At 42.1% G+C, this 21,905-nt stretch overlaps 1 protein-coding gene across 1 annotated transcript in view; it reads left to right on the forward strand.

Moving 5' to 3' along the window:
• MEGF10 (multiple EGF like domains 10) overlaps nucleotides 1–21,905 on the forward strand; it is a 134,904-nt gene that overhangs the window by 65,329 nt on the left and 47,670 nt on the right. Inside the window, exons 5-8 of the mRNA XM_032592755.1 lie at nucleotides 1,525–1,771; nucleotides 3,172–3,292; nucleotides 8,343–8,479; nucleotides 16,072–16,284. Coding sequence (XP_032448646.1) covers nucleotides 1,525–1,771; nucleotides 3,172–3,292; nucleotides 8,343–8,479; nucleotides 16,072–16,284 — 718 coding nt within the window. The remainder of the gene's footprint in view (nucleotides 1–1,524; nucleotides 1,772–3,171; nucleotides 3,293–8,342; nucleotides 8,480–16,071; nucleotides 16,285–21,905) is intronic.

The following is a 21,905-nucleotide window of genomic DNA, read 5'->3' on the forward strand; positions in this document are numbered from 1 at the left end:
GCACAGCTGGGTAGGCAATGCATATTGAGTTAGTTTTGCTTATCATCCCCCTTTACAATTTGTAGAACGTTCGGGATTGAAAATTTTTCCTTTCCTGCTCCCCTATTCCTGCTCATCGACTTGAATTGCAGTCATTCTTCCTTTCCTTTGGAATTATGCTTTTAAATCTATTTCTCAAATGTTCTTTTCTGTTACTGTCTTACCTGGTTTTGTGTGCCTGTTGTCTTTTCCTTTGCTGTCCATTTTCAGTTTCATGTTTGTCTTACTGTTTAAATAAACTTACTGAGTTTATTTATTTATTTTTTAAACGCCTATTATTAAGAGACAGAGAGACAGAGCATGAGCATGGGAGGGGCACAGAGAGGAGGAGACACAGAATCTGAAGTAGGCTCCAGGCCCTGAGCTGTTGGCACAGAGCCTGATGAGGGGCTCGAACTCAGGATTGGTGAGATCATGACCTGAGGCGAAGTCGGATGCCCAACCGACTGAGCCACCCAGGCGCCCCAGTTTACTTTTTTTTAACAGTTATTTATTTTTGAGAGAGAGAGAGAGAGAGAGAGAGAGAGAGCGAGCGCGCATGAGCAGGGGAGGGCCAGATAGAGGGAGACAGAATCCACAGAAGGCTCCAGGCTCTGAACTGTCAGCATAGAGCCTGATGTGGGGCTCAAACCCACGAACCAGGAGATCATGACCTGAGCTGAAGTCAGATGCTCAACTGACTGAGCCACCCAGGCGCCCCAGTAAGCCAGTGAATTTAAGTATTTGTATCAATAGTTTTCTCTCTTTTCTGATTACCTCCCAATCCACACATTCTTTGACACCTTGAAAGCAGATCAGTTTTCTTTTGGATTATTCCAGCCTAGACCTATAGCAGGGTGGGTCCACTCCACAGTAGCTCTGCCTGCAGGACCCCTCTTGGTCTCCAGGATCACTGCCTGAGGCAGGCCCCTGAACCTCACTTACTTCCTGATCTACTGCCATTCTTCTTGCCCCATCTCCCTGCCTCTTGTGAGCTCCTTCCTGCCCCTTCCTCAGAATGTAGCTAGATGACCTTTCTAGGACACAAATCTGCATTGTCTCTCATTGTTCAAAATCCTTTACGGCCAATACCGTATTCTCAAGATGCAATCCAGTTCCTTAGTGTGCATTTAAGCCCTTGTATGAGCTGAACCTTCCCATCTGGGTAGCCGGCCTCCTCTCCCCCCAACCCCCCCATTACTTACATCTCCCCTAGCCCTTGACTCTAGCCACATCAAACTCAACACTCTGGGTGCAAGAAACAGGCCAAGCAAAGTCATGAAGCTGGAAAACGTAGCTCTGCTTGAGCAATGGAGTGATTGGAAGTGGCCTACTTAGTGCTGGTCACATTTATGAAGCATTGCCTGGCTGGTGTCAGAGCCTCGATGTAGCAGCGAAGGGGTCATGAAGCCGTCTCGTCAAGGGGAGAGGAAAGCGGGTTCTGAAGAGCTTGCTCTTACCCGCATCCATACTCTGACACCCTCCATTGTTTTTCCCCCTCTTCAGCCTGTGATGGTGATCACTGGGGGCCCCACTGCAGCAGCCGGTGCCAGTGCAAAAACGGGGCTCTGTGCAACCCCATCACGGGGGCTTGCCACTGTGCTGCAGGTTTCCGGGGCTGGCGCTGCGAGGACCGCTGCGAGCAGGGCACCTACGGTAATGACTGTCGCCAGCGATGCCAGTGTCAGAATGGAGCCACCTGTGACCACGTCACGGGGGAATGCCGCTGCCCGCCGGGATACACTGGAGCCTTGTAAGTGACACAGGGCAAGGTGGCGGAGGCCTCTCACCTTCTCCGTTCATGCTGCTGCCACCATCGCCTTCCCGTGCTTCTGTTTCTCTTGCTGCCTGAAGTCACAGAGAGGTCGGGGCTCCAGACACAGATGGGGAGATCAGCAGTGACAGCCACTAGATGTTCCTGCTGTTTAACTCTTGAACATCAGACCCCAGCCAAAGTCGGAGGGCCGGCTTCCACGCTGCCCTTCTGGAAGGGCAGAGACAGAGAGGACTGGGATGTTGCATTGAGTGGAAACATTTGGGGGTTGCTGGGGCAGATTTGAGGATCTGCTTCGATTCCCCGACAAGTGCATTTATTTTACACTGCTCATAGGTAATGATCCATGCTGTTCTGCTTTGTGTGGTAACTAATTAGCTGGAGAAAGCTGGGGTGGGTTTAGTGCCCTAGAAAAGAGAAAAAGGGGAAGATGTTGGAAATAGTCCATGATAAAAGCTTAACTGGGTTATTTAATGCCTGTGGATACATATGTTGCCTTGTGAACATGAAAGAAATGTATCACATCTGTGTAGGGTATGTGGGTGCAGATAGTTTCATTCTTTCTGGATCAAATTGGAGCATCTTCTTAACCTCCACTACTTTCTTTATTTGGTATGAAGGACATTCTTCAGTGGCTTGTATAAGCAAAGAGAATAAGAGGCAGAATTTGCCAAAAAAAAAAAAAAAAAGTAGGATATAGAAAAATATCATTCTCTTACTGGGAAAATTACACTTGTAAATCACAGAGCTAAAACTTGAAAAAATGCGGCTGATTAGGTAAATACTTCCTGCCAACAGTATTAACAGCTATAAAGTAGAGCTAAAGGAAAAACTGCATTAGCCTAGAAAGCCCTGGTTTTTGGGAGAATGATCATCTCAAACGACTTAATTGTTAATATTGCTCTTACGGGTTTTTATCAAGGCCACAATGGGCTTTGGAAAACTTGGACCAATTTTACAGGAGAGCGGACAAGACAAAGCCTTAGCGAGGAAAGTTCATTCATAGAAAAAGGGTGGGGGTTAAAGTCATGGAAAACGATCAGTTTCAAGAAGAGATTGTTGGAGATTAATTATGAGGAATATGTACACAAAGCGGGGGCTGTGCCAGTGTTTCAGTCTCCTTTGAGGTTTGAACAGACACACAAACAAAAGCAGATAAAACAGTTTCATTACAAAATAGCCCCAAAGAAAGGAAAGGTCTAGGTGACCCCTCAACGACCTTTCCAGCCAATGTGGTTAATATCTTGATGTTAACGAAATGAAGAATTCCGAACGGAGAAAGCTATCTGTTTTAGGGTCCTGGGTGCTGTTGTGTCTGAATCCGAGGGTCGTGTGGTTGGGTCAGTAATAGTATCTTTTGTCACACCTCAATTCCTCAGCTGTGAGGATCTTTGTCCCCCCGGCAAGCACGGCCCACAGTGTGAGCAGAGATGCCCCTGCCAAAATGGAGGAATATGTCATCACGTCACCGGAGAATGCTCTTGCCCTTCTGGCTGGCTGGTAAGCTCCCTTCCTCCCCTTCCCCACCCCAAAGGGCACATAGGAGACTCTAGCACAAAGGAAAGTTGCACCGATGGTTAAAGGTGGCAAAACTGGAAAGACCTGAGCATTTTTAAAGCTGGAAGCCTTCCGTCCATTTTCAGGCAGAAGGTGATTAAATCTTGAAGTGCACTTAGGGTCCTCATTGGAAAACATAGTGGCCACCTGTCCTGCACTTTCCCTCAGGATAAAAAAAGAGGGAAATATTTCATCTCGTGTATGACAGACAATGCCGTTAAACACCAGAAGAATATTTAAACACCGGAAGAATCTAAATATAAACCTACCTCGGAGATACTTCGGGTTTGGTTCTAGACCACAGCAATAAAGTGAATACCACAATAAAGTGAGTCAAATGAATTTTTTTGGTTTCCTACAGCTTTTGAAAGTTATTTTATACTATACTGTAGTCTATTAAGAGTGCAATGGCATTATGTCTAAAAAACCAATGTACGTAACAAAGCAATTACATTAGTAACATCAGAGATCGCTGATCACAGATCACCATAACAAACATAAAAGTAATGAAAACAATTTGAAACAATGTTAGAATTACTAACATATGACTGAGATATGTGAAAGGAATAAATGTTGTTAGAAAAATGGTGTCAGGGTGCCTGGGTGGCTCAGTCAGTTACTTCGGCTCAGGTCATGATCTCATGGTTTGTGAGTTCCAGCCCTGCATCAGGCTCTCTGCTATCAGCACAGAGCCTGCTTCAGATCCTCTGTCCCCACTTCTCTCTGCCCTTCTCCCCTCTCTCTCACATGCTCTCTCTCAAATATAAATAAGCATTAAAAAAACAAAAAAGAAAAAAATGGCGCCAACACGGGGGAAAAAATGAGCCCCTGGCTGGCTTAGTAGAGCGTGCGACTCTTGATCTCAGGGTTGTGAGTTCAAGCCCCACGTTGGGCATAGAGCCTACTTAAAAAAAAAAAAAAAAGAAAAGAAAAAGAAAAAGAAAAATGGTATCACTGAACATGCTGAATGCACGATTGTCACAAACCTTCATTTTGTTTAAAAAACAAAACACGCGGGGTGCCTGGGTGGCTCAGTCAGTTAAGCGTCTGACTTCAGCTCAGGTCATGATTTCACGGTTCATGAGTTCGAGCCCCACATCGGGCTCTATGCAGCTCAGAGCCTGGAGCCTGTTTCGGATTCTGTGTCTCCCTCTCTCTCTGCTCCTGCCCTGCTCACACTGTGTCTCTGTGTCTCAAAAAGTGGATAAATGTTTAAAAAAAAAGAAAAGAAAAGAAAAGAAAAGAAAAGAAAAGAAAAGAAAAGAAAAGAAAAGAAAAAACAAAACACATAATGTGTCTGTGAAACACAATAAAGCAAAACACAGTAAATGAAATATGTCTGTAATTGTTTTTATAATTAAGTTCCATGGATCACTATTGTTCTTTGAGACCATTATTCTCAACAGAGTGAGGGTTATGTGAACAACTGATCTGGTCATATATTTGTGGAGGCACATTGAGGTGAACCAGGTTTATTACCAGGTATGGCAGAGTTTCTCAAAGCCTTTTGTATGCAAATCCAAGGGGAAGCTGTCACTCACCCCACTTCCCAAACTTTGACCATGTTACACTTTCTTCATGTCGTGTCTCACGGGCTTAGTGTTTTGCAACATTGCAACACACTCAATATCAAAGCTGATTTGCTAACTAGCTTTCTCTGAAACCTGGGTGTGATATGGCCATTACCGGCATTGGTTTGTGCGTACATCTGCTTGAAGGCACAAGAGTGAACGACCAAGGTCTGTTTCCTTCAGTAACAAACAAAAATTAAGAGAACGGTTCACTTCACTATCCCCTTCTATCACCAGCAGCTGTAGTAAAACTATGTTTGTAGGGTCATAAGAGACTTCTTGATTATCAGATCCAGTGCTGACCTTTCTGTGCTCATTCTGCTTGACTTCACCAAAGCTTCCAACCCTGTTGCTCATTCGCCTCCCTTTCATAATCTTTTTCTCCATTTATTTGATAACCCCCTCTCCTACTTCTCTTACTGAAGATCTCTTTTCCTAACCTCTTTCTTCTTCACACCTCTTTGTTACAGTATTTCCTAGGTTTCAGTCTTATCCTTCTTCTCTTTTCCTACTATAAATCTCTGAAAATCTCACCCAGATCCACGGCTTTAACAGTCATCTACTGATTTTTCCCAAATCTTGACCTTCCTTCGGAGTCCAGACATATATTTGTCACTGTCCTATTAAACACCCCAACCCAGATGACCTGTAGACATGAAACCACCATCTACTTGGGCTCCACCCAAGCTGGAGCCTTAAGACCCAGACATGGAGTGGAATTGGTCTGCGAATACCCTTGTTGTAGTCCTGAAGCAAAGGAGAACTGGAGTTCACATCCCAGTGAGAATCATGGGAAGTAAGGGAGAGTTCAAGATGTGAGGACCATGTAGACAAGGGGGAAAGAAATATTAGACCCAAGGTGAGCGTTACAAAGGTAAGCAGACAAGACAAGGTCTGGATCTAGAGGCAGAGCCCAAAGAAACCCCTTAAATCAGTGGAGTCAGAGTGAGGGGCCTTTTACTGAGTGGCTGATGATGGGGTGAACAAGGGAGCTATTGAGAAGTACTGAACTGGCTCGAGCCACATCAAAATCATTGCTAATGAGACAAAACTTGTCATGAACCCAAGTCTTTCTTCAGGCTACTCCTTTTCTGCTTTTTAAAAATCTTCGTTAAAACCAGCATTTCTTTCTTATTGTCCAAGGTAGAAATACTGAATTACCTTTGACTCCTTCTCTTCTTCATTTCTTATAAGCAGTCTTTTGCCATTGTTGGACATTGCTTGGTTCTTGGCAAGGGAAGGATTTTGTTGGGGCAGCAGAGTATCCGGAAAGCTCCGTGTTCTTTGGATGAAGAGTTATAGGCATTCTACTCTAGGACTATTGTATAGATGTTGTCTGTATAGTTGCCTCATCTTGAGGTTGAAGCTTTCTTCTGGTTGGGATGGTTATGGTTATGGTGTACTGACAGCCACAGGCTTGGACCATGAATCCCAATTTACTGGGTAGATGGATCTTCCCATTCTCCAGTGTGTCTGTACTCTGAGGCTGCTACCTTGGTAGAAGTTTCTTACTGAATGCTTCGGGTCATTTCTCAATCTGTGAATTGAGAGCTGAGCTTCTAAGGTATACTTCTCTCTACAATATTTTATTTGTGCTATTACTCTAGGTGCTTTTCAAAGATGAAATATATACCTTTTACATGTACACACACATGCATTTCAACTCCTAAGAATGCCTTACTTAAAGCTATTTGCTCACGTTAATCTTTACTCACAAACAATATTTCAACAACATCTCTAAAGCTGATGGGGGACCATTACAAAATGTGGGTAGGATCAGTCCCTGGGAGAATGAGAATTTTCACCAGAATTTCTGCTTACCGCAGATTGACCCTTGGCACATTGTTTTTTCAGTCGTGTTGTTATGGTGTGCTAGAATGGAGGGATTAGAGCTATTTTTTCATCTGTCCCCCTCATCACATTGTGAACTAATTAAAGGTTGTGACCTTATCACTTTGATTCTCAGAGCTTAACTCTATGCCTGATGCATAGATGATTCTCAGTGAGGCATTGATTTGAATCATCTCTCAAAGGCTTTTTCAGTTCCAAGAGTCTGTGGAAGAACTTTCCCTGTTTGTAGATAGCTAGAAACCACCAGAGGAGACTTAATTAGCACACCAACTGCCTTTGTGGGTAGCCAGGAGTTAGAGGAAATGTATTTTCTTATGCTATCCAGAATAAACATTTACAAAACCATCTGGTGTTTGCTAGCCTCCAATTTCAGAGTGCCCACAGTCTGCCTTTTTTTAGAGAGAAGGAGGACAAAGCAACAGCTTGCAACAGTTAAAAAAAAACAGTTTAAAAATCCCTGTTATTTGGGAAATGTTGTTTGCTCTAACAATAACTCCAATAAACAGATGATAAGCTACAAGCCCAAGTTATATGGCCAAGTGAAGCAGAAAACGGGAAGGTATTTCACTGACTTATTGGTACTTATTCATATAAAGCAGAGGATTGGGTTAAATATAGTGACAGTGCCTGACAAGATGGACAGCCTCTAGGGTGAGGAAACATGTCCAAGTTCCTCTCTTGATTTTTCTTCCCAGGAAATAAGCTTTCCTATTGATCTTGGCCCACCAATGTTTGTTCAACCTGCTGAAAATAAAAGTGTTTTTCTCTCATAATAAAATGTCTAGGTTCATTCTTGTAGAACTACTTCTTAGGCAATGTTACTGTTAATCCAGGTACACAAAATTTCCGTCTTATGCTACATTATACCTTGTAAGAAATAAAGCCAATGATAATGTGTGTTTTCCTTAGAACATATGGTAAAGCATTTGGATATTGTATTTGCACCAGATGTTGCCATTCATGTAATGGATGTTCAGTAAGTATTGTTGACTTATTGTACATGTATGACACAAGGAAGAACGCTTAGGAGGATTTATAAATTCCTTAGGTTACCATAATAATTTTGTGTAACTTTATCTTAAACTTCAGTTTTTTAATATGGATATTTATTAAGATTATTCTGCCATCTTTTCTTAAAAAAATATTTATTTATTTTGAGAGAGAGAGTGCGTGAGCAGGGGAGGAGCAGAAAGAGGTAGAGAGAGAACCCCAAGCAAGCTCCCTGCTGTCAGTATGGAGCCCCATGCGAGGCTCGAACCCACGAACCATGAGCTCATGACTTGAGCTGAAATCAAGAGTTGGACGCTTAACTGACTGAGCCACCCAGGTGCCCCTGTTCTGCATCTTTGAACGTATCTTGAGATCTAGGCTTACCAAGTAAATAAGTCCACTTAAATTTCCTAACATTTTTCAGATGATGAACAGAGTGTTCTAAAATCCCCTTCATCTAATTATCTTGCAGCCCTGTTGCCTTATCTCCTCCTCCTTTTGTTTCCTCTCTTCTTTCCCTCCTCCTTTAGCCCTTCCCTGGCTGGAGGCCCATGTAATTTTCCAAATCTCTTTGAATGCAGGGCACAGTGTGTGGTCAGCCTTGCCCTCAGGGTCGCTTTGGAAAGAACTGTTCACAAGAATGTCAGTGCCATAATGGAGGGACGTGTGACGTTGCCACAGGCCAGTGTCATTGCAGCCCAGGATACACAGGGGAACGGTAAGGGATAGTCTTATCTTTCTCTGACTGTTCATAATGGTGTGAAAGGAAAGGCTGCAGAGCCCAGGGAATACCTTTGCTACTACGTGTCTGTGACTGTTCTGTAATATCCAGAGGCGTCTATAAGGTATCAATGTGTTCGACAGATTTTTTTCCCAACTCATTGTGTAGAAATGGAACCATCGACAGTGATGGTGAATTGAAGACAGACAGCATTAAAATAAAGAAATAAAATCCCAGCTATTCAGAACCCGTGATAAATGTTTCGTGCTCAACAGTTGAATGGCTGGACAGCCACTTTTTACATTTTAAATGGTTTTTGATAGATTTATTTCAAAATTGGATGTGTATTTGGTTAGCTTTAAAAAGTATGCTGGGCATAAAGTTACCTTCTTATGATTCAGTATTCCATTAAGAATACCAGTCATTTCCCTGTGGAGTAGCGACCAAGTGAGATCCAATTGGACTTTGAAGATTATAAGAGCAAATGAATGGCTGTGTTCACCCGGCCCTTCCATCCACTGTCATTTTTTGTATCAGTGAAGGGTTACCCTAGACGGCTTTGCACACCTTACTCCTTCTAATTTTCTCTTTCCTCTCTTACATCCTAAAAGACCAGATAACCAAGCTTTTGGGATGTGTGCATACAATTAGAGAAAAAAGACTTGAGAGGTAGGAGATTATAATGGCTCACAACAAAGATTTTTTGGAACCTGTGTCCTTAGATACATCCTTATCGCTAAAATAATTTTACTTTCCTTTGGGGTTGCTCTCAGGATTCAATAAGTACATTAAAGTGGTTAGAACAGTGTGGAAGCTTACAAATATTAGCTGTTATTATAGTTGAGTGATTTCTCTGAACTGTACAAATACTAGTGATTGTCAATTTGAGTGATGTCTGGGGACCAAATAAAAATTAACTATCATTATTTTTGATGATATCTGTGACCTAAGAATTTCTTCAACTTTCTTCCCTCATTATTTTTTTTTTTCCAAAAGGCTGATCTGTTTTTGACTTTTAATAAGATACTATAGCACTAATGGAAATCCAGTAAAATGTAAATGACAGTTATTTCTAGATTGTGGGAATACTGGAAAATTTGTTTTCTTGCTATGTAATTTCTCTAACTTTATATAATCAATATGTGTTTTTATTATAATTTTATTTTTATGAATATATAATAATAAGTATAATTTAAAGTAAAAAAATAAAAATAAACAAACTTTGAAGAAGAAAAAAAAAGAAAAAAATATGATGCTGTATAGTGTGGTCCCTCACTTCCCCCTCCCAACTTAGAATTTGCACTTTCGTATTAAATTTATTTCTAAGTATTTTGTATTTTTGGGAAAATCCCATTTCAGTTTCTAATTGGCTATTTCAGGATAAAGGCAGGCTTGATTTTGAGTGTTTTTATTTAGTCTCTCTACCAAAATTTTTTTTTTTTTTAATTTTTTTTTCAACGTTTTTTATTTATTTTTGGGACAGAGAGAGACAGAGCATGAATGGGGGAGGGGCAGAGAGAGAGGGAGACACAGAATCGGAAACAGGCTCCAGGCTCTGAGCCATCAGCCCAGAGCCTGACGCGGGGCTCGAACTCACGGACCGAAAGATCGTGACCTGGCTGAAGTCGGACGCTTAACCGACTGCGCCACCCCGGCGCCCCTCTCTACCAAAATTTTTAATTAATTCAAATGTTACTTAGCAAACACTAAAGTTATTTTATCACCTACCAAAGAAAAAAAAAGATATTTGTCTCTATAATATTTATAAGGGTTGTTTCATTTATTTATAATTATAAGGGTTGTTTCATTTTCTTGAAATAATTTCATTAATTGAAACCTTTACATCAGTGTTGACAAACAGGTAAAACTGGGAATTCCTGTCTTCTTCCTAATTTCATTGAAAATGGCTTCAGTGTAGTTTCATGCTCATTACTGGTTTTTAGTAAAATTTTTCATGCTTGGGTGTTTTTTTTTTAATCCCTGTTTTTATTAGGAACTTTTGTGAGTATTATCTATTTAACTTCTTTAAAGTTAATGAAAGGCTTCATTAAAGGCTTTTCATCTTTTGTTAATGTAATTATGTATTTTACCTTTATTTTTTGATGTTGCAAATTACTGACACCTTTCAGAGCATGGTTTTTGTAACATGTAACTGAGCTTCTCAAAAAGTTTATGTGACCTACATCCTGGCTTATTGTTATATTTTGGAAAGATGAAGATAATAGCTTTGTCTAATATTTTAGGGCACTAAGAAATTAAATACAGACCCTTGAAAAACTCAGGGGTTTGGGGCACTGACCCCCTATTCAGTCGAAAAATTGCATGTAACTTTTGACTCCCTCAAAACCTAACCTAATAGCCTACTGTTTAGGGAGCCTTCCTGATAATATAAACAGTCCGTTGGCACATATTTTCTATGTTATATGTATTGCTATACTCTTAGAATAAAGTGAGCTAGAGAAAAGAAAATGTTAAGAAAATCATAAGTAAGAGAGAATATATTTACAGTAGCAGACTGTATTTATAAAAAAAAAATCAGCATATAAGTGACTTGTGTGTTCTAAACCCATGTTATTTGAGGATCAGCTGTATAATCGTTTTTCTTGTCCTCTACTGGTTTAAGTCTCAAATCTGAGGCAACACAAAGACAACAAACATATAAGGCACACTTGTAAGGCGAACGTATACTGCAGACTTAGCCTCATCTTATTTAGAATGCAGGGGAGGGGTGGATAACAGCTAATTTCCAGGTGAATTTTAGATTAAGGCAAGGAAGGCAACGAGCCAAAGGAAGAAAAGGAAGTTGAAGAGGGAACATCTTCTTGAGTTGTTGTTCCACTAACTATTGTTTTTCTGGTGACTTGACAACATGATTTCTGTTTTTTTTTTTTTTTTAATTTTTTTTTAACGTTTATTTATTTTTGAGACAGAGAGAGACAGAGCATGAATGGCAGAGGGTCAGAGAGAGGGAGACACAGAATCTGAAACAGGCTCCAGGCTCTGAGCTACTCGACGTGCTACTCGAACTCACGGACCTCGAGATCATGACCTGGGCCGAAGTCGGCCGTTTAACCGACTGAGCCACGCAGGCGCCCCTGATTTCTGTTTTTAATTATACCATGCCCATCTGGGTTCTAGACACACACACACACACACACACACACACACACACAGCATGCACTTTTGTCACCACGATTGGGGAAAATGAGCAGCTATGGGGCAGTTTGTGGTGACAGCAGCTTTGAGGGCCTGGGGTCTTGGCATTTCCCTGTTTTAAGAAGTCAGCGTAACTTGATCACCGAGGTTAGACCAGAGGGCTGCTGCCTGGGGGAGCAGGTATCACCACTGGTAGCTGTCAGCAGAGTGTTTCCAGGATGTGGGGACGCACTCCCAGCCAGAGTAGAAGCAGAAAAAACAAAACAGACACCTTGTAGGCAGGCAGAGAGGTTCATGGGATGCCCAAATAATAGTCCCTGGGGCTTGTGGACAGTTTAGGAGGACATTGTGGTGAGGAACTGTAATGTGGCACAGCCAGGCAAGAGGGAAGATATCTATCTATATCTATATGTATATCTATATGTATATCTATATGTATATCTATATGTATATCTATATGTATATGTATATCTATATCTATATCTATATCTATATCTATATCTATATCTATATCTATATCTATATCATCTATATCATCTATATCTATCTATCTATATATCCCTTATATCCCCCAAATGGAGCTAAGTCTGTTTGACAAAGACTTTTAACTCCGCTAACCTGAAAAGTATAAGCTACGTCATGATTGCTTTTATTTTCCAGTAGAACATGTCTACTTCTAGAAAGATATCCTACCATCTGGTGGTTTCCAGATTCTCATGCAGATTCTTTTGAAGGGGTTAAAATAGTGTTCTTCGTGCTAGTGGGCCACCATGGAATCGCTCAGACCTTTGGGGTCCTTTCCTGTAACTGGTGCTCCATTAAGAGTGAGCTGCACGGAGAGATCTGTGCCTCAGTTTGGCTGTCTGTTAAGGTGAAGCCAAGATTGTCTGGCCATGCCTGTGTTCCCTATTAACCTGCAAGTGAAGAAGGAATGTGGGTCAGAGGAGGTAAAGTCAGAAATTACAGACAGGAATTGGGCTGGGGGGGAGGGGGATGCGGCTTTGGTCTCCAATGGGGGAACTTTCTGGTATCTAGGATTGTGGAAAATTTGGCTGTTTTCCAGCACTTTTTATATTTCCCCCAGAGCAGTAGTTCCAGATGCTTGAAAGGCAGGCAGCTGATCCATCGATCCCAGATTTAATGAGGAATGCGATTCTTTCCCACGAAATCATGGTTTGGCCCAATTATTCCAAGCCCTCTAGGGAGGGAACGTGCTCAAAAGGACCAGGCAGAAAGGAGCTGCCACCCCTTATATGCTAACTCACTTCCTTTTCCATCCATTTGTAACAAGATGCAATATAATAATCAAAATGGTATTAAAATAAGCCTGTGACCTTCATTGGTTTGGGACTTGGGGTTGTATTTTATTATCTCTTCTTAAAGCTTATCCATTTTTTTCCAATCCCAGAGCATTATTCAAAAACAAAAATGAGGGGCGCCTGGATGGCTCAGTCGGTTAAGTGTCCGACTTCGGCTCAGGTCATGATCTCGTGGTTTGTGAGTTCGAGCCCCATGTCAGGCTCTGTGTTTACAGCTCAGAGCCTAGAGCCTGCTTTGGATTCTGTATCTCCCTCTGTCTCTGCTCTGTCTCTCTCTCTCTGTCAAAAAATAAATAAACATTAAAAAAAAATTAAAGGGGCACTTGGGTGGCTCAGTCAGTTGAGCAACCGACTTCGGCTCAGGTCATGATCTCATGGTCTGTGAGTTCGAGCCCCGCGTCGGGCTCTGTGCTGACAGCTCAGAGCCTGGATGGAGCCTGCCCTGGATTCTGTGTCTGTCTCTCTTTCTGACCCTCCCCATTTATCCTCTGTCTCTCTCTGTCTCAAAAATAAATAAACGTTAAAAAATATTTAAAAAAATGAAAGAATGTATAAACTCCAAATTTCTATATTTCTGCTGTGGCCACTATTTATTGCTATATCTTTATCAGCCTCTCTGCTGTCTCTCCTAAGAACATCTATTACCTCTTTTACTAATTCTTAAGATAGATTTTTTTCCCCCATTGTTCTGCCTGGGACCACAAAAACAACATTAAGGGCATGAAATTCATTGAGAATGATGCTTCTTTTAGATAAAGGGGCCAAAAAGGGAGATAAGTCTGGTTGACAAAGACTTTTAACTCTGCTAACCTGAAAGGTATAAGCTACCTCGTGATTGCTTTTATTTCCAAAGATGGAAAATGTCTACTTCTAGGAAGATACCCTACCACCTTGGTTTAGTAGATGGAAATAGACATAACTGTTATTCACAGGATTCTCTTACAAGTGCAACATTGATGAAAAAGAAAGGAGACTATGAAGTGAGCTTTACATAATGGCTACTTCAGTAAGTAAAATTCAAATGGCTTTTTGCCATTTTTAATACAAACTAGTACTATGTTTTATTATAGCTTAGAAAGGTAAATATGGTCCAGGACCAGTTATTATGGATTTTGTTTTCCCAAAGAAAAGGAAGTCTCTGCCAAGATAGGATGAAATATACACACTGTTTCCCTGTCATTTGTCCGTGGACAGACGTTTTTTCCAGGCTTCCGATCTATACTCAGTTCACCCACTTTTAGAGCTAAGCTTTTTACTAAGTTAAAATCATGGATCCCAAAGCTTCACATTTTGGTTAGTTTTCAAATCCATATAAGAGAGAGGAAGCAATGTTATTTCACCTTGTTTATCTTTATCTTTTTGGGACTGAATTGCAGGAAGATCTGGATGAACAGGTTGCATAGTTGTCTTACCATCCTTTAGCCGAGCCATGACGAGGCCAAATTACTGTACTTCAGCATTTCTTTCTCTAAAGTTTACATCTTTAAGGAATAAACTAAGTGACTTGGCTTAGTAAAGCTTCTTACAAGTTAAAAATAGAGTACCCTTTAAAAATACTCTGGTCTAAAAATAGGTATACTCCTGGGTAACCTTAAGACACACATCTGATTTTATGCTAAATGATAGTTACTACAGAACTTTGCTAATGATCTGTTGAGCAGTTGATCTGAAGATTTTGCCTCTTGACAAACATACCTAAAGATGGTCTTAAGAGTCAGGTGAAACCAAGTTTACCAGAGGCTCCTTTCCTTTTCTCTGTCTCATGAAATACGTGCTAGAGCCAGGCCTGACCAGAAAAGTGTCAAAGGGATCTGGAGATTTATCTTCTACTCTTAAATAGAATCCCAGTCAGTCTTGGTATTGTTACTAATCACGCCCCATAAAACATAAGCAAACCTTGTGGAAAATGTTTGCTTTTCAGCCCCTTTGCCAGTGCCTTTAGGTATCCTTGAATTCATTATTTTGAACTTGCTGTTGGCATTATACTGGTCTAAAAAAATGCAGTGCTGACCTACCTTTTTGACCGTGGTTCTGGCATGACATGAGAGCCACATGGGAAGTGTCTGCTGATATCCACAAAGTGTACCCTACTTATGGCCGGCACTTGGCTAGACAAGACCCCATCTCACTCTCCCTTGGCAGGAAGTGCTCCTTCTGTTGCGGGAGGCTCCGTGAAGTCACCTTGCCAGGTCACAAAGAAACTTGGCTGGCTGGACAACTGGTCATGCATTCTATGGCGTGATGAGAATTTTCTCTTCTCCATCATACTTCCTTGCGGCCACTTAGCTTCCCACCTGATCCAACTTATCCAGACCCTGTCCTTCCTTTAGGAGCAGACTCTAATGTTATTTTTTAAAAGATAAAGTCAGTTTTGGGGACCGGATATTTTTTCCTTGCTATTGGTCAACCTTCTTACGGAGGACGATACCCCACTTTCCAAAAAGTTTGTGCTAGGAAACTCCCCGCGTCTCTAAATCTCCTGGCAAGAGTTCCCCAGGTGGAATCAAGGAAACCTGATAGCTATAGCTCTGACTTCCCCAGATCTAAAGACAACTGCGTTTATTAAATGCATAACTTTCTAAATGAGGGGCAATTATTGTCATTCAGCTTTGAAAAGAGCAGACACATGGCTGAGATTAAATATTGATGCCACCGTGAAAGCCAAGAGAATTAACATTGTTTGAAATATGCCACAAAGTTTTATCGTTAAAATGGGGAAAGCATCTATTTCAATATTTTAATTTCCTAATTTGGGCAATTACTCTTCTCCCGTTTTCGGTATCTCCTCAAGTGATATATCTGTATCTGTGTCTATATCTATAGATCTTTAGCAAGCACGAGGTAAAAAACGTTCTTCCTGTGGCAAGTTCATAATTTTATTTTGGTTTCGTTTTTGTTATTCCTTTGAACAGACTCATACTGCTGTTAATACTATCTGTAGCCAGAGTGATTCAGCTTACTGCTTTTATACCTGTAACGGGACTGTCGCGAAAACAATGTATCAAACGCGAAAAGCAGGTTCAGTTTATACATCACAAAGCCTATCAGAATGGACTGTGTATTTTTACACGGCACTGACTAATCTGTCTTCTGCTCTCGCCTCCTGCTTGACAGGTGCCAGGACGAGTGTCCCGTTGGCACCTACGGAGTTGGCTGTGCGGAGACCTGCCAATGTGTCAATGGAGGGAAATGTTATCACGTGAGCGGTTCGTGCCTCTGCGAAGCAGGCTTTGCTGGCGAGCGTTGCGAGGCGCGTCTGTGTCCAGAAGGGCTGTATGGCATCAAGTGTGACAAGCGGTGTCCCTGCCACCTGGATAACACTCATAGGTGAGGGTTAGCTGCCCCTGGAAGGATGTGTCCTATTACAGTTTGAACTGCAGTGACCACTCTTTGGAAGGAGAGATTGACAGGGGGATGCCCACCCTGAGACCCTTCCTGCCTCTGCATCATTCTGGGGAGGAGCTGCTAAGTGAGTGGAAGAATTCTTTACTTAGTGGGTGACAGTCCAGGCCGGAAGTGCTCAAACTGGTAGAGGCTCTTGGGTGGATATCAAATTCTATTCTCCATTGATGGCCATTGCCAAAAATTAAATTTGCTGAGGTTCGTAGAATGTTTCCCTAAGAGGGGGATTCTGTGACATTCCCTTAGAAGCAAAGATGCAATGAAAGACATGAGTTAAGCCCAGTGTAGTACGTAAGAGTATCCCAAAAATGGTTCTCACTGCAGCATCTTTGACATGACAGCACATCTGTGTAGAAAAGAAGGGTACCGGTGGAAGTTTCGTAAAAGTGTTTCGCATGTGGCTGTCACATGTGAAATATGTTTTCAGAATTGATTACTCTGACATAGGACTCACAGGGGCCTTTTAGCTCAAAACTTTCTCGAAGAATTTAAGAACAGGAAACCATGATCCCACCCACCGTAGTGTTCCTTGCCTACCCCTGAAAACATCTTTCTACCCCATTTCTTCCTCTCCCTCCCCCAAGGACCACATACTTATCACTTAGATTCTGGGTCTCCTTTGCAGACTGCCGGAAAAGCTCGGTCTGACAAAAATGTAGTGCATTATATAGCAGTTCAAATGTTACAAGAATTACTTATTTGAATTTCGCACAGCTGTTACTTCGTTTATGCTCCAGAAAAGTAACTTGTGGCCACGTCAAATCTCAAATGCAGAAAAGGTAAATGTAAATAGAAGTGTGCGGTTGGTCTCTTCTTTAAACCATTGTCAGGAACGAAAAAGCAGACTTTGTACTATAAGCGAGCAAACGAGGGAGAGAGAGAGAATATTTGGAATACATTTTAGTGGGACATATCAAAGAAGTGCATTCCTAATGTATCTCAAGCAACTTTGCAAGCTGCTTTAATCAACTTTGGTTTTCTTCATTGGAAAATGTTGCCACTCTTGACGTGACAAGGTTAAGTAAACACTTAGTGAGTGAAAACGTGTTTCCTGGAAACACAAGGTTCCTTTGAACCAAGAGGTATAGATCTTTGTATTAATTGAAAATCTAGCTTGTTCATTTTACCATTTAAATGTGTGTGTGTGTGTGTGTGAGAGAGAGAGAGAGAGAGAGAGGGAGAGAGAGAGAGAGAGAGAGAGAGACAGAGAGACAGAGAGAGGGAGAGAGAGAGAGACAGAGAGAGAGCAAGCTAGTGGGGGAGAGGGGCAGAGGAAGGGAGGGAGAATCCCAAGCAGGCTCCATGCTGTCAGTGCAGAGCCTGATGTGGGGCTGGATTCCACAACTCTGGGATGATGTCCTGAGCTGAAATCAAGACTCGGGCGCTTAACCGACGGAGCCACCCAGGCATCCCAGCAGTTGATTTTTTGCTTGACTATTTGAGCTGGGCACATCTCGGTGGTCCTTCTGCTTTTCTCCTGGTATTCAGCCGGCAGATCAAGTAGAGGTCGATTGGTTCTAGAATTCCCCCCTCACTTGTCTACCATTTGGCTGGTTGATGGGTGCCTGAACCACATGTCTTCAGCAGCTAGCACCTTAACCTTGGCTTTCTTTCATAATGCCTGGCTTCCAAAAGCAAAAAGAGGTGGAAAAGGCCCCAACGTGCAAACACTTTTCAAACCTTTGGTTATCTCATATTTGCTAACGTCCCTCTAGTCAAAACAGGTCTACACCAACTACAGTTTCAACTGATAGGAGGAGTTGCGAAGAATGTGTGGCCATTGTTGTTTTTGCAGTCTATCATAGGGTTGAAACTAATTTAAATCTATTTATAAGTGACATTTCTGTTTTCAGGTATAGCCCTATTATAGAGCCTTAAGACATTCGCTGTGGCCTGGACTTTTCAGCTGAAAACTAGCTTTTATGGTGGAAATGATTTTGAACAGGAAAATAAAATTTGAAATTTATTAAGATTCCCCACGGGATATGTATATTAGGTCTTATTAATAAGGACTTTTAATAGCTGTGGGCAATCAGGATGTGCCTATTTGCAAATGCCACATAATTGTCATTACATTTGAGCATTAATAACATCTAAGGAAATGAATAAAAGGAAGTTCAAGGACTCATTCTATTTTAGCCAATATTGTATTGGACCCTTGTAATAATTTGCTGTGAAACTGAAAGTTTTACCAGAGCGTTTGTATCTAGTTACATATGTGATGAAAGGATAGGTATTCCTATACATGTATAATCCTATTTTCAGATACACAAAGCAATCTGTTCTTTAGAAAGAAAACGGATAGTAGCGTATTATCCTTCAGCCTCCAGTCTGCTGCACTAACATCAACACGTAAATCTCATTACCAATTAAGCTGCCTGCCTGAGAACCCATCAAATGCCTCCAAAGTGCTCTGGCTTCCTACATCTAATTACAAATTACAGAATACTAATTTCGGTGTCAATCAATCTGAGAACCAGTGTGCTGAACTAATACTCACTAGGGGGCATTGAATATCAATTTCTGTGTCTGCCTGTAGCTTAGTTCAATTCCCTGTCCCCAGATAATCTATTTCATTTAACATTTATGTCTATACCATGAATATGACTTTCTACTTTTCAATGTAAAGTAATAGTTTCTACAAAAAGATGTCCTTGTAACAGTATGTGGAAATAACGTCAACGACTTCAACCAATCCATGGCTTGAAATATTTCTTTTCCTTTTCTCAATTGTCAGAACTTTCTGAAGTTTTAATTTAAATTTGTCCCTGCTTTTGCACAATACAGGCTTTTATTGCTCCTGCTGTCCTATTGATCTGTGCTAAATCCTAAATTTTAGCCATTTTTTTCCCCATAAGTAGCCCACCTAGCAGGTTGCTACCCAACTTTTTCTTTGATGTAAAAACGAATAAAACTGGGTTCGGTTTTGATTCTGCTCTACCCGTGCTGGGCTTTGAACAAATTACTCTTTCCAGGTCCTTGTTGCCTTATTTACAAAGTGGGTGCCTACCCAACACGTAGAGTAGTTTTATTAACTTTAGGTATTAAACGAAATAATGCACATGGATTGTGGAGCATGATGTTAACTCCTATCCAGGGCTCGGTAAATGCTAGCTGCTGGCCTATGCATTGATTTACAGTGTCATCATAAATGTCATGTAAGTGAGTATTCCCTGAAATTCATGGTGGTTCCCTTTCAGCCACAACGTTGATGTTTTAAAAACTAATTCTAGGGTGAATCTTGCCTTTCAGTGCAGGTGTGCAGATTATCATTCAGTCCTGCTGGATGACTTGGAGATATGGGGGAAGTAGATCCATGTGGGAAAGCAAGAATTCACAGTCAAATCCCACTACCCCTCAGCCAAGCCATTTTCACTCCCTTAATCAGTATTTGCTGTGCACCCACTGTGGGCTGGGGACAGGTAATAAAACATGCTTGATTCTTGCCCTCAGGGAACCCCCAGTCTAGAGGGGAAGGAAGACATGGGTCGAATGGAGAGGGCCAGGCAGAGAAAGGGGAAATGGTACTCTAGTCATATGGAATAAACAGCCCATGTGATAGCTTTACATTGGCAACGCTCAGTGCTTTCTTTTTTTTTTTTTAATGATTTTTTTAGTGTTTATTTTTGAAAGAGAGAGAGAGAACAAGCAAGGGAGGGGCAGAGAGGGATTTAGGCACAGAATCTGAAGCAGGCTCCAGGCTCCGAGCTGTCAGCACAGAGCCTGACACGGGGCTTGAACCCACGAACCATGAGATCCTGACCTGAGCTCAAGTCAGACATTCAACTAACTGAGCCACCCAGGCACCCTGATGCTCAATGCTTTTATCAGTAAAAAGAAATCCATTGCGGTTAAGTGTAGTAATAAAGAGAGAATAATGACTAAAGAAGAGGTTGGGGAAGTAGGCAGTGGCCAGATAACAATGACCTGTGGGCTGTATTTAGGGTGATCTTATTTCTAGGGTCACAGGGACTGTTTGCATTAGGGCCTGTTCTCTTAATGTAATTATGAAGAATTCCCTCTTCACTCTTGAAAATGTCCTGGTTTAGACAATAAATGACACAGTCACTTGAGCCATGTTAGCATAGATTTTATTCTAAGTGTAGTGGGAGTTTTTGAAGAGTTTTAACAAGAATGATAGGATAGCATCGACTTTTTTTGGGTGACAAGGCATGAGTGAATGCTCGTGTTAGAAGGCATAAGGCTGTCCCGATTTTCAAAGCTAGACGGCCGTGGCTTCGGGTAGCATGGTGACGGGGAGGAGGGAGAGATGATGGTGGAGGCAGGGTATTGGGTTCTAGTGATGAAGTAGATAAGTGGAATGAGGGAGGGGTTACCAGGAATAACTCTGAGGTTTCTGTTTTAAACAACTGACTGGCTGGTGGTGCCGTTGTTCCGGTGACGTGATTGAGAGTAAACCCTGGGGAATGAAGAGAGGGAAGAACAGACTCGCTATTTGACATGCTAAGTTTGAGATGATGGTGCCCAGTGTTTGCTCAAGGATAAGGAGCAGATAAGTAGATCTGAGTAGGTCTAAGTAAGTAGACTTGACACTCAAACCTTTCTTTTAAAAAAAAAATTTTTTTTAATGTTTATTTATTTTGAGAGAGACAGAGCATGAGCAGGGGAGGGTCAGAGAGAGAGGGAAGCACAGAATCTGAAGCAGGCTCCAGGCTCTGAGCTGTCAGCACAGAGCCCAATGCGGGGCTCGAGCTCAACAAAATGTGAGATCATGACCTGAGCCGAAGTCGGACGCTTAACCAACTGAGCCGCCCAGATGCCCAACTAACCTTTGCCTTTTAAGTCCAAACCTTCTATACCCAAGAACCCGTGTTCAATGTAGAGTGGTCCTTGGGTATTTCTTTGTAGCGTGTTCCCTGAGTCATGATTCTGACAGATGCCTAGGCCTTTGCTTGTGGACACTTAGTTGCAGCAGAAGAGCAAGCATCCCACCCACAGGGGTGCGGTGGAGGCCCTCGCTGGACAGACTGGGACGTCAGGCCAGAGAGGTTGTGTGCTTTCACTAAGGTGCCCAGGTGGTGGGAGAGCTGGGGTTATATCTCAGCCTTCCCCTCTCCCAGCAGATCATTCTTTCTAAGAGTGGAAAATCTATGGGTTGTCTTCAGATGAGAGTCACTTACCAAATGTCTGGATGAGACAGTGGGTTCTGTTGTTGGCTCTCATTAATGGGAGGGGATTTATCTCCACCGGGGGGAGGAAGACCATCTTTAACAAACAGTGTTTCAATTGTGAGTGGAGCCTGTTTGATGGTTGAGATTCTCCTGTGGTGAGAAGCACATGTGTTTTGCATGCCACAGAGCGCCCTATTGTGTCAGCCTCACCAACGCCTGCCTCTCGGCGCAGCTGATGTGTCCATTTGCTCTGGAGTGACAGCTGGCCGCCTGGCCTGTCAAAGCAGCTGCTGCTTCAGGTAGGGACAGCTGCGCCACCACCAGGTACAGGGAAACGAGAGAGGAAACAGGCCGACCAGGTCACTGCTTTTGGAGTCCCTCGGCCATCACCCTGCCTCACTGATTTGGTATTGT

Source organism: Lynx canadensis, chromosome A1 (genome assembly GCF_007474595.2).
Source record: "Lynx canadensis isolate LIC74 chromosome A1, mLynCan4.pri.v2, whole genome shotgun sequence".
Lineage (NCBI taxonomy): Eukaryota > Metazoa > Chordata > Mammalia > Carnivora > Felidae > Lynx > Lynx canadensis.